This window comes from Temnothorax curvispinosus, unplaced genomic scaffold, assembly GCF_003070985.1.
Source record: "Temnothorax curvispinosus isolate PA1 unplaced genomic scaffold, ASM307098v1 QBEX01016327.1, whole genome shotgun sequence".
Classification (NCBI taxonomy): domain Eukaryota; kingdom Metazoa; phylum Arthropoda; class Insecta; order Hymenoptera; family Formicidae; genus Temnothorax; species Temnothorax curvispinosus.
In genome coordinates, this window is record NW_020226107.1 from 140,731 (window position 1) to 158,746 (window position 18,016).

At 41.0% G+C, this 18,016-nt stretch overlaps 1 protein-coding gene across 2 annotated transcripts in view; it reads left to right on the forward strand.

Moving 5' to 3' along the window:
• The window catches only part of LOC112466539 (MAP kinase-activated protein kinase 2), a 28,087-nt gene that overhangs the window by 884 nt on the left and 9,187 nt on the right, over positions 1 to 18,016 (forward strand). The window contains exons 2-10 of one of the 2 annotated variants that reach the window (XM_025034665.1): positions 1,566 to 1,703; positions 2,075 to 2,179; positions 2,259 to 2,414; positions 2,504 to 2,768; positions 3,246 to 3,499; positions 3,581 to 3,777; positions 3,870 to 4,147; positions 4,241 to 4,496; positions 13,778 to 14,108. In XM_025034665.1, the coding sequence (XP_024890433.1) occupies positions 1,566 to 1,703; positions 2,075 to 2,179; positions 2,259 to 2,414; positions 2,504 to 2,768; positions 3,246 to 3,499; positions 3,581 to 3,777; positions 3,870 to 4,147; positions 4,241 to 4,496; positions 13,778 to 14,108 (1,980 nt within the window). Of the gene's footprint in view, positions 1 to 1,565; positions 1,704 to 2,074; positions 2,180 to 2,258; positions 2,415 to 2,503; positions 2,769 to 3,245; positions 3,500 to 3,580; positions 3,778 to 3,869; positions 4,148 to 4,240; positions 4,497 to 8,224; positions 8,797 to 10,996; positions 11,409 to 13,777; positions 14,109 to 18,016 lie in introns of those variants that run through there. The other variant, XM_025034664.1, reaches the window with a different exon arrangement.

An 18,016-nucleotide genomic window follows, 5' to 3' on the forward strand; every position in this document is an offset into this window, starting at 1 on the left:
CGGCATATTGAGTAGAAGCAGCGGCGACTTATAAGAATGATAAAAAAATGACATAGTTTGACCCTACTATTCAAATACTATTCAAAATATTGTTCAGATTGAGTATAATTTGACCCTACAATCAACCGAGTATAATTTGGCACTATAGAATTTAACAGTGTGGAGGAAGCGCGCGCGGTGCCGCGAGATCTCCATCGCGCCGTCCAAAAGTAAAATCGCGTGCAAAACAAATCGCATAGAAATCGGAGCAGTCGAGGAGTCGTGTGCGAACGTGCGAAAATGGACCACTCGCTTCTACATGACAGAGGCTGGTCGGCGGCGCGGCCGCGGCGGTGCAGCGTAGCGCGACGTAGTCGGGCATCGGCATGCAACACCTCTACTCTACCTACCTAACCGCGTAGCAACCTACGAACCGAGGAACACTCGGGACCATCTCTTTCACCTCTCAAAACGGCGCGCCGTAAGGGGAATCGGGAAGAGAGCGAGCGAGCGGGCCGAGCGCGACGGGGGGCCGGGGGCGAGGAGGTTTCTCCCCGGCAGGTGGGGACGGGCCGGCAAATGCTCCAGTTTACATTTTTATCCCGCGCCCCTGCGGCTTAGTTCTTCGAGAACACTTCGGATCGCGCAATCGTCTCTCCTCTCTCGCGGCGGGATGCGAGAGTATGCAACCGCGTGGAAAGCCGAGGGGGGGAAGAGATCGGTATCGATTGTCGGGACGGGGCACTTTCCCGCGAGCGACAACAACGCGACGCGCGACGCCGTCGTAGATCGTTGTCGCGTGCAACTCGTATTAAAATTCGCCTCGAATCTTTAATGGCAGATTAAAATTAAAATGGCATGTGTTGCACGGAAAGAACGGTTTGCTGAAGTATCTGAAAATTTAGCTAGATACAGATCTGAAAATAATTTTGTTGCATCATCAAAATAATTATTTAGAACACTCAAACTGATTGCTAAAACTGATGTCAAAATTTTTTACAGCATTTTCATTATTACTTCAGCGACCTACTATAATTATTTTGATGGTGCCATGCAACAAAATTATTTTCAGATCTGTATCTATAGTTAAATTCTTAGATACTTCAGCAAAACCGTTCTTTCCGTGTGTAAAATTCCGTTTTCGGATAATCATTTGCTCCTACGTCGCGTTGTCCTGTTCATCGTGTCACGGCGAAAACGGCGTTAAAAATCCGCGGGATATCTCGGGCTCGGGAGGATTGCCGACTTCTTTCGCGGCCACTGCGAATTCTCTCGATCTTTGTAACGTAATTCGACGCGACTATAACGCGTTACAATGCAATGTACGAATCACGCTCGAACCGACGATTTGAGGATCGCAATATCCGGCTGGAAATCATTAATGCCGGTTTAACACGCATCGAAAAGGAGAGCCCCGTCCGTCCGTCAGTCCGCGCTCTCGGTTCGTAATAGCTCTCTCTCTCTCTCTCTCTCTCGGAACGGTAACGCGCCGCGTATTATTGTGCGATCAGCGCGGAAATATCTCGCACCCGAGATACGTTCTCTACGCGCTACTCGTCTAACGGAGGCGCCGATCCGTTTTACAGAGAGAAATGGACAGGGACCATAGAGAGCAACGCGATCACGATAATCTGAGCGAGAAGGAGCTGGACTTGGGCAAAATTGGAATGGCTTTTCGCAGTCTCACCCATCATCGCGATCGTACGCCGGATGCCGATGCAGAGGTTCATTGCTTCTCATAAAATTCCCCCCTTTCCCTGCCTTCAAGGAAATAACAATCGGCGTTTATCGAGGAATCAGTAATTATCAGGGAAATATCGTTTATTAATTATCTTGACGATAATTACCAGCTCCACGTCGAAAAGCACTTATCGAGAAGTTTAATAATCACCCTGGATTAAGAAATTAATTAAGAAAGTATTAATGATTTCCAAATTATTCCCATGATCATTTCTATTACTAATTTGTTAATAAATGCCAGCTGTTACTTCCTTTATTACTATTTCTGTTAGATGGTCGATTAAATTCATTAAACAGTGAAAACGATTTCTTTATCAGATAAAACGTCAGCTTTGAAATTATTGTCCTGTTGCAGAGAGATATGGATATCGATCCGGCTGATCACGCTGAGAACTTGCACGACGACAAGCTCGAGAAATTAGGAAGAAATTTTCACAATATAGGGCATCACCCAGCTATGGTAGATATATTGGTCCACAGAGTAGACAACTTTTTGTAATATTGATTTATTTAATTAAGTATTGAATTTGTCTTTGCAGAGAGATGTAGATAGGGATCAAAATAATCACGTTGACAACATGCACGACGACAAGATGGACCACAAGATGGGAAGAGATTTTCGCAGTCTCGGTCATCATCCTGGAATGGTTCACTTGCACTCTGGCATGGAGCATTTAAGTAATGTCGACGTTGAGGTAAATGTTACGTCATTGCACATTGCATTGATCTCTTTTAAATGTTTATCCTCGTTAACCCGAGTGACATTTTGACATTTTTTTTTTAGGTGAAGTTAGCGAGGGACGTTCGCGGCTCATTAGGCTTAGGGCTGTCCTTAGAACTCTGTGTAGTTTGTGGGGATAGAGCCAGTGGTAGGCACTACGGGGCGATCAGCTGCGAGGGTTGCAAGGGCTTTTTTAAGCGCAGCATCCGCAAGCAGCTGGGCTACCAGTGTCGAGGAAGCAAAAGTTGCGAAGTTACCAAACACCACAGAAATCGTTGTCAGTATTGTAGACTTCAGAAGTGCTTGGCGATGGGCATGAGAAGTGACTGTAAGTGAAGTTCTTCTTTTGTATTAAATATCCTTTAATTTGGACGCAGTGGCACGCATTTAAAAACTTTTTTTAACTCGTTAGCTCTTTAATTAATTTCTTACAAACCGAATCTTATATATATCACGGGAAAAAAGGTTTTGCTGCAACAGCAAATCTATTTGTTAAATATATAGGACAACTAACATTTTTTGCTGCGAGCTGCGAGAGCTACAGAATAGCCAACAGTTTTGCTGAACTTTGCTATTGCAGCAAAAGGGGTTTTGCTATTATTGCAAAATTAATTAGCTCTCGCAGCAAAAAATGTTAGTTGTCCGTATAGTAGCAAATCCTTTTTTTTCCGTGTAGGCTCGGGATTGAACCTACTTGCTATGAATCGATCGTTCCTATGCAGTGCCTTTATCTCTTGTTACTAAGCTTGTTTTTGGAAATATATTGTAGAAGATAATAAACATGAGTAAGCTTACGTCATTGCAGCTGTACAACATGAAAGAAAACCGGTATTGGGTGAGTCGGCTGCGACAAAAGTTGGCAGTCGTAGTCCCAGGGTAAAGCCTGAACCACAGCAATCCGCGCCCGAGGTACCGCCGACTTGGGAGCAACCCGAGAGTCCCAGCATGGAAGACCAAAGCAGCGATAGCGACGCTCTCAGCGATGCTTTGACCTTAGCTCGCGAGCGTTTATTACTTTCTCATGCGTTAGCAGATAGCATGGCTAAAATCATCGGTGACGTAAGTCGCGATTATTATCTCACATCATTGTATTATCTCTACGTGCACAGGCCTTTAATCTATCACGATGTTCGCTTGCAGAATGTTAATGGTTCGAGCGAACCGGAGGAAGAATGGACCGGCCAATTAATCTCTGAGCGAAATACGTTGTTCGAATTGAGGGCGCCTGGCCCAGCACCCGTGTATTTATCTATTCACTACATATGTGAAAGTGCAGCCAGATTACTATTTTTGTCTGTGCATTGGGCGCGAGGTATTCCGGCATTTCAAGCTTTGCCGTAAGTAGGATGTATTCTATGCAAATTGTACATTTACCTTTGATCCATAGTAAAGTCGTAATGTCATCTAAGATAAACATTTTACATTTCAGATCTGAAATTCAAACTACTTTAGTTCGAAGTTCCTGGGGACAGTTGTTTACATTAGGTCTAGCACAATGTGCACACACTCTGTCACTTCCTGGTATTTTGACGTCGATAATCAATCACTTGCAAGCTAGTATTGCGCAAGAGAAAGTCACTGCAAACAAAGTAAAATGCGTTACGGAACACATATGTAGACTGCAGGATTGTGTGAGTTCACTGCACAAGCTGCAAGTGAACTCCGTCGAGTACGCATATCTTAAAGCTTTAACACTTTTTAGCGCTGGTAAGTGAATGTAAACGTCAAACAGTGAAGTTTAACTATTTACTGCGAACAAATAAAAATACCGGAGTGAGACACACTTATTATCTTTTCCAGATAATGTTCTAGCAGGCATTTGGCGTAAGAAGGTTGAGGTTTTGCAGGAAGCTGCGTGGACGGAGCTACAACAACATGTGGGTTCCGATAGATTACCTCGTCTTCTACTGAGGCTGGCGCCTCTCCGCTCGATTAATCCTAGAGTTCTGGAGGATCTCTTCTTCTCGGGTCTCATTGGTCGAGTAAGCGTGGCTAGCGTCGTGCCTTATATCCTTACCATGCAAGATTATAAAACTGAACCGGAGAGTCACGCGGGGTGACGAATACTGTCAGTGCAATGTAAATCGTGACCTAAGAAAGTGATATACACATAAATGTTGAATGTCTCAAACGTTTTTACACAACGAAAATGCTTACCCAAATGTGAGTGGTCGAGATAATTTTTATTTTCGCATTTCCCCTTTTTTTTTCGAATATTTGCACAAAAGTATAATATCACAATGCGTGCATAAATTTGAATTGATTATAAATGTATGTATTGCTATGTAACGATAACTGTACATATATATCTATTATCTAGATATATGTACATATTTTTGTTTAGATCATAGATATGTATAATATAGCACAGCATTTGATTGTTTATAATACTGACTGTGTCCAACAATTCTTTATTTATTATATAGTAAATGGACGTTATACAAAACTTTCCCAAAATATGGCAACTTGACCCTTTGTTGAGTTATAATTTCAAGTAAAAGTTTAAATAACGCTGCTCGTTGAACTAAATAACCTGTGAAGTGATAATCAGGGAATATTGACATTATAATATTTATATTTATTTATATATACATATGTAATATTATAATGTTAATTTATATATTTAATATTATAATATTATAATTATGATTATATATACATATATATGTAATGTGTATATACACATATGCAGTTAAAACTAAAAATACAATTGCATGTTGTTGCATTTTTAAGTATCCATGTGACAAAATGCAATATCTCGAAATGGGCTTCTCAAATCTGTGATATACAGGTTTCACAGGAAAGTTTTGTATTGGCACATTACTTACGCAAAATGTAGAATGCAATATGATATGTTTATAATGTATTATTATTAATAATTAGACTGTTATAAAAATACTTAGTCTATTCTACATGTATACAGGAAAGATAGGATTTTTTGTTTTAAACGATAAACATTTGAATACGTGATACGAGTTAAAATTAGAAGAAATTTATTGTTACTTGTTTACAGAAATGTTGGTATTATAAGAGATAACGCGTGATTCAAATTTCCTATAACATAAAAAGAGAAGTTACGATATTTTTGCTTCCAATATACAAATCAAAGTTTTTGTGCACAAATTACCTGTTACTTGTTCGGAGTGGACAATAAAATCATATTTTTTGTAAGATAAAAGCGTGGATACTTAACATAGTTTAGGCGTATACAGCAATTGTACATGAGTTACTTAATTGAAAATGTAAATTTAGTATTGTTGATATATTGTAATTATATATTATCGTATTGTAATTATATATCGTAATAATTATAATAAGGTAACTCTATACGCAGTACTTCATATATATTTTTAATGGTTCTGGAGACGTAAAATAACATTATCTTTAAGTTATATTATACTTAATATTCCTTCATCATTTAACAAACCATCGAAATATTGCAGTCTTATATTATTTCATAAAGTCTTGAAAAAACTTATTTTTAAGAAATTGAAAAAAATATTCGTAAACTTTTTTTTTATTTAAAAATGTTCTTAAATACTTTTTAAGAAATTTTTAAGGACAACACATTAATTTTTTATAATCAACCCAATTTTTTTGTTTATTGTGTTTTTTGAGTTAATTGTGAATTGTAATGATTTTCCAACCGTACAATGAATTTCTCAGTTAAAGACTAAGAATTAGACAATATTAAAATATAACATCAGAGATTATAAAATTATCTAAACAAGGTACTACTTTGCAATATTGATAACGACATTGTGATTATTAAAACATTGTTTAATAGTCAGATACGATATAATTTTTGATACATTTGTTGACGAGGTGACCAATGTGTTTATCGAATAACATAAATTCTGAAATTTGATTTTAAGATTAATTAAATGACAATTAGCTTGACAGTTTAAACGATTTCTTGGATCACCTTCGAGATTTAAGTGCTTTTTGCGTTACACTTTGCTGTTAACGCCTGTGCATTAATCGAATATAAGTTACGGAATCGCCGCAATAGCATTTAAATTTCGGAATGCGTCCTTAACGAGACAATACAAGTTGAGATATAATATTTCGCGGATGCGCTACAAAAAGGAGATTGTATATACGTGTAAGAATGTGCCTACATAAGAAGATATTTATATGGACGTTAAGAATTTTGTAATTATTGTTATATAAGTAACGAAGTATAGTGTTAAAAGATCAGAGATACCTGAAAACTCGTTGCAACGCAATTTCGCTACATGGAGAACGATGTGTACATACCCAACAAACACACATGTATTTAAACGCGTCGGCGAAATAACATATATTTACGATACGAAATAAACATTACTAAAGGACAGATAGACATGTGTAAATGCAACTTTCGCATGTATTCCTCGAACCCAACTTTGTTAACAAATTTATTGTAATATATTTCATTTGTTGAACAAAGATCCCTCCGTGGGTTACTACAAAAAGAAGAAGTTAATCATTTCAGATCGTCTCAGAAACATTCAAGTTATATTTCTCACTTTTTTCTGATTCCTTTTTTTCTGTAAAATATCGTAGAAATTAATTATTGTCGCATTTTTATGCTTTCATTCACATTAAAGTAAGAGCAAGATCTTTAGTGTCGTTTTTGCACAGTAATTTGGTAAATTTTTTTTGTCATTAAGGGTCAATAGCCCTGCGACAGTTGCGTCTCGGCGAAAGGATTAAACTTTCTAGAGAAAGCGCGCTTCCGCGAACGGCGCTTGCGTGACGCTCGCATGACGTCAGTCAGTGTCGGATTCAAGCTCGTTGCGGCCTCGATGAACAATAAGATGAAATTAAATTTAGCGATAGAGACGAAAAACGAGGATTATACATTCTCTCTATTACAAAATTGCGAAGTTAAAACAAAATCGATTTCAGATCGATCGCTTATTTTTTGATTCCTTTGAAGAATCAAGGTGAGGTCCATCAAGACCATCAAAGAGCGGTATTTCTACGGTTTGATTTAATATCGTCTTAAATACGATTTTGGGAAGCTGTAAACTCATTTTATTAGCTGACTGGAGTCTTAATATTATTCAAGATTCAACTTAAACGATCTATGAATATTTTAAGATGACTTTGACTTAAGTTTCGAATAATTTAATCGGTAATTAATTCAATCGGCAGAATCGTTTAACGCAAAATTTTCAAGATTCACTATTTATTGTAAAAATTTAATTTTTTTCCTTCCTGTATATCAAACAACAAATAATAATTTTATTTATGTTAACAAAATGATAAAAGTATTACCAAAAATTTAACGAGTCCACTCGTATGAGGAAAATAATTCAAATGTTATTTGAATAGTTGAATAGCTTATATCTATTTCTACCGATTAACTTTCTTCTCGGTTTAACTTACTTTTTATCTTTTTCTAATTCTTAGAATTCAGTTCTAACAAAGTTGAACTTCTTGTTACGGCCAATTTCACAGTCTCCGATTAAGCTCACTCTTCGTCTCTTTCTGTAAGGGGACAGTTAGAAAGTGATGCAGAGTGAGTTTAATCAGAGGATCACATTAATCGGAGAATGTGAAATCGGCTCTTAGTTCCAAGAATTAGAAAACGAAAAAAATTAAGTTGAACCGAGATTAAAGCCACCTCACATTCGCAGAAATGGACATTAATCAGCGATTAAGTTTTTGGAAGTCGCCCTTAATTCACGAGCCTGAGGTCGCGGCCCTGCGCGGCGCGTGAGTCACGGCGCAAGACCGCCGCGTCCGCCGCGAGAGGCGCCGCGCGCCGCCGCCCGCCGCCAGTGTACGCGAGGCGTTTTTTCCGCGCGTATCTCCGCTCCTCCGCGTCTTCGTCCCGTTCCGCGGTACATCGAGTCGAGTCAGTCGAGTGTGCACTGTGCCGGTCCCGGCGGTGGTCACGCAACGCGACGGAACCGGGCACGATCGCAGTCGCACGTTCAGGTCCAGCTCGGCCGGTTGCTCAACGTCGCGCAACCCGACGCGACGGCCGACGGCGTTTCTTCGCGCGAGCTCTCGCGATCGTACCGGCAACGACGAGTGGCTGGCTGGCGTCTACTTAAAAGACGGCCCGGCTTTCCCGGAAACCGCGCGCCTCCGTCGAGAGACGCTCGTTCCTCGCTCCCGTTCTCGTCGCGTTTGTTTCCGCGAGGCGAAGGCTCCCAATTGCCACTGGGTTTTCGGGAGGCCGTTTCTCGCGCGCGGATCTCCCGTTCGACGATCGCGCGCGTTTCGGGTTCGGGTAGTCGGTTCGATCGACGCTCTGCGCGCGAGCAAGCGATGCCGGCGAGGGCAGCTCGGCCCGCGCGCGACTGATAAACCGTAACGGGATTGTTAAGCCGCGACGGAGAGGTGCACCACGTCGTCGGGTACGTAACCACTCGTTCCTTGACTCCATGTTGTTTTGACAGCTCGGACCGATCGGGCCTATTACGAGAATCTCCGCGCTCGAGCACCTCTCTCGAATGTATACAAAGTGTATATTCGTGTTGTTCAGACCGTTCTCAGACTGTGATCCGTCATTTATTTTTATCTGTATATTTAAATGAGAGAGAGTGAACGACTTCGAGCGCGCGATTCGGTGTTTCTTAAATGAATCATCTGTTTTCAAAACTTACTATCCTGACTAATTTTATCCTTCCGTAAGACGAAGATAGTAAAAAGAAATTTTCTCTGATCAATTTTCACTTTCTTTGTTCACTTTTTATTTGAGTGACTGAATTCTTATTAAAAAAATCAAAAATATTACTTTAATAAATATTTTTAACAAGAATATTTATAAATATTATAATAGCAATTTTTTTTATATTATTATATATAAATATTTATAAATATTCTTAGTAAAGACACATTAAAAGTTAATTCGTTTCACATTCGAGAAGAAAAAGTATGCTTATTACATCATTTTTCCTCTGCACGATTAAATTTGTATCAAGTATTTATTCTCACAAAAAATGTGCTCGTCACATTTTCATTTAACGCACTTAGAGGTCTTGAAAACGCATGATTACATATTTCTCGCGAAATATTGTATTAAAACAAAAAGAAAAAGAAATTCAAACTTAAATGCTTGCAACAGAGAGACGTGTGTTAGGGGTGACGATTTTGTGCGATAAAATATTGTTCAGACGTTTTTTATAAAAGTAGTGGTTGTAACGTAGGATTCGGTTTGGCCAAGCACCTGGATCGAAACACCGGAACAAGGGGGAACTCTGAATTGGAGCTAACACGCTGTCCCCACGGCTTTTGCATGCGCTCAAGCTTTTTACGTCACGTTCATAATTCAACGCTTCTGCGATCACCACCGACCAGCATGGCATGGCACGCCGGTTAACGGGGCACGCTTCGGCTTCATTTCTCTCCCGCATCGAAACGTCAAAACGTGACTGTCATCGTCGCCGACGATTCGTCGCCCGTCGTATCTGTATCGTGACGCCGCACGATTACGTGTTGGGCAAACAAAATTCCAAGGCGACGCCGTATTCCGCCGACAATCGCGTGACGAGAGACAGAGCGTGTATGTGTGTATGTAGTACGTGTATGTATCCTTTGTCCGCGCACTGCGTTTCGAGCCCTTTGATCGATAAGCCTCGTCCTTGCTTTTTCGCCAACCTTGATCTCCTCGTCGTCTAAATAACGCGACGCGTCGAATTTATCTCCCCGTGCGTCGTTCTGTTTTCATTCAAGCTTTACCCTCCCAAGAAAGGGACGCGCGCGAGGAAAACTCGCTCGCGACGTGGTTTTCCGTGATGTAAAATGCATTCGAATGCCCTTGGACGACTGAAATATTAATCGAGAGACTGAATTTATCGATTCGAGGGTCTGGAAACGTCATGCTAATTAAGTGGCTTAATTGATGTGGCGCGATTATGTGCAAATGCGTCTTTCATTTCAAGCTGTCACTCGGTTCGCGCTTCGCTATATCTTCTCTTCTCATTGCCTACGAATGTACGAATGCGCTCATTGGCACGACACAACGGCACGGATTCACTACGGGGAGAAATGTATGAATGAAGAAACGTGCGCGCCCGCGCGCGCGCACGATGAAGTCGTCACTTTCGGAGCCCTGTCACCAGTGTCACCTTTGGAGCGTTAATACGCGAGTTCAAAGAGGAGTTCTCGGAAATTTTTCGATGAAGCGAAACGACTTTGACGCGAGGCGAAGCTCCTGACGCGGAAAACTCAGCCCTCCGCATTTTTACTTTCATTTTTTAAAAGTATTAATCGTTTCTTTTAAATATTACTTTTAGTTCCAAAACTGTAATTGTTTTTATTTCGGCCAACATGCGCGAAACGGGACACATTCGTTCAAACGGATAAAAAATTCTCGAGGCTTTTCCAAATCGCGAGCATTGAGAGATGTATGGAACCTTTTGAATAAATCCCGGATGCACGTATGCCGGAAGTAGCACGGCGGTATTGTCCGACTTACGATCATTGGTGTGGAATATTCGTTTAGCTTCCGGGAAACGTTCGCGCGCTCGCTTCGTCAAGCCCCCCCCGTTCCACGACGCTTTTGTGCCCGAAACAAGCGATCTAATTTTATCATTTGGTCTCTTTTATCTTCAGTTTTCCAGCTGGCAGGCCCGGTTATTCCTTGTGGCTTGATTTAAAAACGAAAACCGAACCGCAAAAGCAAGGGCAAAACCGAGACACAGACAGACCCGGGCGGACTAAAACTTATCTCTTTCCTCCTCGCTGTGTGCCACGCGCCGTGTGGGAAAAATCTCGGTGGGCGGACCTCTCTTCCGTATAACGACGCCGCACGCGCCGTGTGGTAAACCACTTCAAAAAACTCTCTCGTCGTTGCACCTGGGAGGTCGTCCCCCTGGGAGAGAGCCCCCTCTACCTCAGCTTTTATCGACGCGGGGCGGGCGGTGATGCTTTTGTCTCCCCGACGGGATCGGGACGGAATCTTAGCCGTGCGAAAATCGAGAGCCGCATCGATGCCGAAGTCGGCAACTAAGTGGAGATTCTGGAGGTCTCTTTTATCTTTATTTCCTACATGCGAGAAAATGAGAGTGAGAGAGAGAGAGAGAGAGAGTGTACGTGTGTGTGAAACCTGAAGGATTTACACATACATTTACATCACACGTCCTCCCGTAGTACGAGGATCGGAAAGAGGGCCGATTGCACCAACGAGTTGTACGATTGATTTCATTGAATAATGAGCGGTTGATTAGATTTTTCCATTTCGATTTAAAGGGACATCCAGAACTTGAGCTTGAACTTCCTGCGCTTCGAGCTTTTTAGAATCTGAATTAACGGGATTGTTCTGTTTATGAGAGATTCAATCTAGAAAAAACAAATCCAGCTAATCAACGTTCAATTAATCAAGAGCGCTGGTGCAATCCTCCTCCCGTGAACGGTTTCATCGACGCATCGATACGTCGATGATGCCGTTGCATCTCGCGATAACTGTGCGACTCTTTTCGGACGCGAACAACGAGAGCGGGACGCGGTTGATTAATCTAACGCTGCGCTGATGGGGAATCTGCCGCTCCACTAACTTCCCGCTCGAGATAATCGGAATCTGAGAATTCTGCCGATGCGGAGTATACGTGGCTATAAATCGTACATATCGGTCATATCTGTGATATCTGCAATTCTAATTTAATAAATCGCTCTATAATTTTATTCATCGAAGGCTGGTCGAGATGGCTGTCTCTGACGAATTATCTCTGTAAGCGCTGTACGTAATCCTTGAATGTCAAGCGGCACAATGGCAGTTTAATTAACCCTCCCCGGGACGGTGTTTACCCGGGAAAATATTTCAATACCCGTCCGTTTACGTTGGCCTGAATTGTCGTTCTGATAGAGTTAAATAATAATCGATCGCTGGCGTTTTGTATTTTACTATTCGTCTCGCGCAACACTTTGCGCGTCACACGACCTTTTCGGCGATAAGCGGCGGTTACTAACGTCATATTAATTTAATATAATATTGACAGTGTTCATCGGCGATTAACGGCAAGTGCCTCTTAATTTTGTGTGACTTCGTAATCAGTAATCACTTCCAAGGCTCCTCTATAATTTCTTGGGCCGATAATCTGTTTTCCGTAAGCAAGTACCTTTATGTTGGCCAGTTGTTTGCTGTGTTTATGCACAGAGAGAATTTTCTCTTAGAATTTACCCTGAAAATCGTGATAGTTGTGGGATATGTATTACGAAGAATTTTATGCGAGCTATTCTGATTAACATCTACTATAATAAAAAATATTTCTATTACAAATTACAACAAAATATAAAATATCTTTGGTTAATTTCACTAAAACATATAGTAAAATTTTAGTAATTTCTTAAAAATTACCAATTATCTGCTTGGTAATTTTTATTACGTTGTTTGTAAAATGTCTTTTGTATATTTCAAAAATTTCTATCGTTACCGGTAATATTTAATTGGTTGCCAAGTTCTCCAAATTTGTAGTAAATTTAACTGTAAAATATAACAAAAAAATTCTCTCCGTGTATCGATGTGCTGTTTAGATACCGCTAATGATTCTTTTATTCTTAACTGTCGAATTATTATTTCTTTATTTTACGCGCGTCGAGCTAGTGTCGCCTTTTATATACGAATGAATGAAGTAGCAGCGGTTGCGAGATCTCTATATCTTATGCTAATGCAATTCTTACACATACAAATACGCGCACGCAATTTTTCTTCCGATTGCAGGTTGGAAAAGTCGCGATGCACTGCATTGCGGTATGCCAGGCTGCACCGCGAACGAGAGAAGCGCGCGCCGTATAAGCAAGATCGTGTGGGTAGAGCGTGTGTGTGTGTGTGTTTGTATATGTGGCCGCGCGTATATACGCGAAATAACATGAATCTTGCACATTCTTCGAGGACGGTTACGCAAACGGTCTTCATTGAAACAGCACCTGGCTGACATAGTAAACGAATATTTTAGCGAATATTATTTACAATTAATTTTCGCAGATCCTTCCGACGTTGCGCGCGGCTCTCCCGTCTCTAAAATTTCCGATCTCAAATGTCATCCTCTAGCTTTATCTCGCTGACGCGAGCGGATTTCCCTCGATGAAGGAAACATGGATTGAGTAAGAAGCCGTTGTAACACATTTGTAACGCATCGCAATGTAATGCAATGAGTATACACATGATTTCAACGGTTCTCGTTTCCTCGTGTCTTCACGTTTTACACACTCCACACGCTCGATACCGGCGACGCGTTATCGGCCTGAGGACTGCGTTATCACGGCGTAATCTGTGGAACATCGTATTTTTCCGCGCGCCTTACGCGAGCGACCTTCGTGGGTTCGTGTGTGCCCGTCCGCGCGCCCGTTCCTCGCAGATTGAGTCAGGAAATGACGGATATATCCTCGCGTTTGCAGAAAGTCCAAGAGGGCTGTTCTCGAGGAGAACGATCAGAAGGAGAGCAAGCGCAAGCGCTCAGCACCGCCGCCGGTGGTTGTAACGCAGGTGATCAGGCAGGACTACGATCATCAGCTACTGGAACCGAAGATACCGGAAAAGAAGGTACCGGAAACCGAAGACGCCATCAGGAGAAAGACAATGGAGCATCTGCTCAACAGCCGGTTGTCGCCGAAAGTCACGCCGATCACGAACGACTACGAGATCAGCAATCACGTCCTGGGCCTCGGGATCAACGGGAAGGTCGTGCAGTGCTACGACAGGAACACGAGGCAGAAATATGCTCTTAAGGTGAGTCCTTACGAGTCCGCAGCTTGGCGATTTGATTCTTCGAAGCGTATGTGGTACACTAAGGAACATAAGATTCTAAAATTAAGAGAAAGTTATCGGTTTAAAGTCCACCAGGTTGGTTTAGATAAGGCTATTCGGAGTGACTCCGCTTGGGCTTTGGGAACAAGTTAAAAGTATACCTCGACGTAAAGATAACAAACACTCAAACGCGCACAGGGGGGATCGAGGTTTCTTCTTATCGGAAGACGAGGCGCGAGTCATTACGCATCGGTTTTTCTCACCGCGATGCGATGCGATGCGTCTCACGCGCGTCCTCGGTTATTTTTAAGGCGCGAGAGCGACGTACCGTCCGTCGTCGACGAGCCCGAAGGTGTTAATCCGTCGCGTTGACACTTTGAAGGAAAGCCGCGTATCGATACCCGCTCGAATCGCATCGGTCGAGCGCGTTTAGACCGCGAGTCATCCTCTATTTATACCCCGGTGATTTCCTCCTTCGACGATGTCGGGGCCCCTTAAGCGTATCTCTCTCCCCTCGCAAGGAGCCTGTGCCGCCTGTTTCGTTACGCGACCGACCCGCAAAAAAATTCAGTTCAACTGGGTACGGTTTTCCCCGAGAAAGTTCAAGTAACACACGCGGCACGTTTTCGCCTATCAAATTCGCAATTCTGATTCCGGTCACGAGACAAGACTTTAGAGATGCGCTATCGGTCTCCAATAAAATTATTCAATATTGCTAGATCGTATCTGCGTAAAAAGCTTCAACTGTGATTTATGCCCCGTGTGATGTATTAGGTATTCCGTTTGAAAGTCGCACGCGGAGTAGATAAGATTACTTACTCTCGTTGATTTTACGATAGGGATTATTCCGGCCACACGGTTAACAGACGCGACGAAATCTGATAAATAACTGTAATTACCTGATCAAATTGGCTTGTTTGGGGAACGCGTGCATATTAACATACTGCCACCCATCGATATCTTGTTATACCAGTTATTATCTGAATGGTTTCGTTCAATTTTCTGATAGCGCTCGGCATGATAAAGTGCACATTTCATATTGGGAGGTTGCGTATTTCGTAGCAACTCACATGACGTGCTAAAACACGTTAAGATCTCTAATTTCTAAGTATATCTAGAAATTAAGATTGCATTTTTCGCAGTTCGCATTCGCAGCCGAATGTTTCTCGACGAAAATTTTGTTTATTTCTGTGAACATTTACTTTCTTTGTGCAATTTTCCAAAGTGCTACCTTACTGTACTCCGTCCAACGAGAGATCATGGTTGATCAAACATAAATGACGATAGGGCTATTGTATTTTTAATAGATATTGTCTAACACTATTAAAAATAAAAATAATTTAACGCGAACACCTTGTTGCGGCTCTGTGCTCTATCGTTATTTATGTTTGATCAACCATGATCTCTCGTTGGACGGAGTATACCTTACTTTATTACAGTCGAGTCCGTCGTCGCGCTTCAGCGAGCACCGCGCGCTTTTGAATATCAACGTGGGACTGTTGCGTTTCCTTATAAAGGCGAGATCTGTGAGACCAGCCGCGAAAATAATTTGACGGCAATTTAACATGGAATGTTGATCGCGAATGCAGATATGTAGAACGTCGATGACCAATTACAAGCGTCACGTGACGCTTGCATGATCGCCGCGGTATAATATAATTAATAATTTTTAATAATAATAATATAATTTTCTCTCGTCTTTTTGGATTGATATAGAATATATAGATACATATTTATATGTTGCCCAACGAGTTTTTTATATCTTACCATGTATACCACAGTAGAATTCTTACTATCATAAGTATATATATATGTTAAAATATTGTATAATACGATTAAATTGGATTATATCCTTATGAATAGTGCATTGAGTCGCGCACTTTGTACTTTACGTTATTATCCAGCTATTTATATGATTCAAAATTTTGTAGTAAGTGGCATCTACTTTTTATACACGTTTTATTAAAAAAATTCCGTCGTTAATCAGACACTGAACCATTACGCATTCAACGTGTTAATCTTCAAATCGGTTCAATCGGCAATTTGTACGTGTATATCATAAATTAGACCTTATAGCCTATAAATTATTTTCATAGCACGTAACAAACATGCTCTTTCCTGCGTGAAACATTTCGAAAGTTTGCTTTTGTTTAGATTTGAGGCGCTTGGTTCTTTTTACACGAAGTTCGATTGAGAGATGCTATTTTTTCAGAAAGAGAGACAAAGTCTAAAGGTCGGTGGTATTATTTCGTCTCTCTACCTCGCGTCTGTCCGTAAAAGCCCTCTCTCGCCGTGGAAAGCTATCGTGTTCCGCGGCTTCTCGGATTCGTTATAAAAATAATCCGAATGTTTCTCTCTCGCGCAAGAATTTCGCGGTACGGAGGAATTACCGCGATAACCGTGATTTTTTCGCGACGGCGCGCGTATGCTGCAGTTTTTGGTAACGCTCGGCGTTGGCTGTAAATATTTCTCGCGTTCGTGGTAAGCGTCTTCCTCTTATTTTCACGATAGTCACGGTAATCCCTCAATTTTACGATATTTCTTCGAAACGAACGAACATTTATTTAAAACTTTACGCGTTTATTAAAAATATCGTTCGCTTTTTTTCGCATACGGCACGTGAAATAGAATTGCGAAAAATCACGCGCGTTTCAATCGCTCTCGATATTACCCACCGTCTTCTTTCTGTCTCTCTCTCTCTCTCTCTCTCTCTCTCTCTCTCTCTCTCTCTCTCTCTCTCTCTCTTTCTCTCTCTTACTCACACACACACTCCCTCTTTCTCATTCTCGATCGTTGCACGTGTCGTACGCGTGTCGTCAGCGTTCAGGCTCGCGATTATTGACTTCTCGTCGCGAGTTTTTCCAGCGACGCGTCGTAAAACTTCATGCATTCTTCCGAGAAAACGTTTTAATGCAATACGCGAGACTTGCGCGCGATCGACAAAGATCGCGGCGCTGAAAAAGAAAAGCAAGAATTGCACCTTCATCCCCTTTATATATTCGCGGCCTTATATATATGTATATATATTCCCTGATGATCTCATCCTTTCCGGCGCGAAAGTGGTCAATGGCATCGGCGAACGCCATCGGGGGGATTTCGATGGTCGTCTATCGTCGGAGGTCAAAGTGACGCGATCGTTAAAACCGGCGCGAAAGTCAAGTCGTAGTATCAATCCTCGTAAGTGTCAAAGCTAATAGATATTGATAACCCCGATTGTGAAATACAAGCGGATCCTTTGTTTTCTTCTTCTTATTTTTTAGTTCACACAATTTACACTAAAAATTAGGCAACGACAATACGAGGAATCCATGATGTACTAGGTACCCGATGTACCATTATTATCTGAATGATTTAACTTATTCCATTTTCTAATAATATTTATGTTAGTGTGATAAAGTGCTTTAAATCGTGAAATTATATATTTTTTAGTAATTTATATAACACTATATAATATTTTCAACTCTTTACATTCTGCAATAAATTTAGTTATTTAAATGAGATCCTTATATATATATATATATATATAAGTATCAAAGATTACATCAATTTATAAGGACCAAATCCTTGGTTAAAAGTGGGTCTTGACGACAATCGAACAAAATCATGGTCGTATTGTCTTAACTTATAATGGCCAATATAGAGTCGATTAATATTTCTACTTGTTATTTTGTTTTAACTTAACAATTCAATAATTAAATAAAAGCCCTTTATTTCTGTAAACATTGGACTTTATTATTTATTATGCGTCATATTTAAAGATTTAATAACATAAGAAATACAATGAGCTCTCAGAAATATTTATGTTAAACATAACTTGATAGTGCAATGGACTAATTAGTAAAATATATATCTAGGAATGCTTCATACATAGTCGAGTATTCCTCGACGAA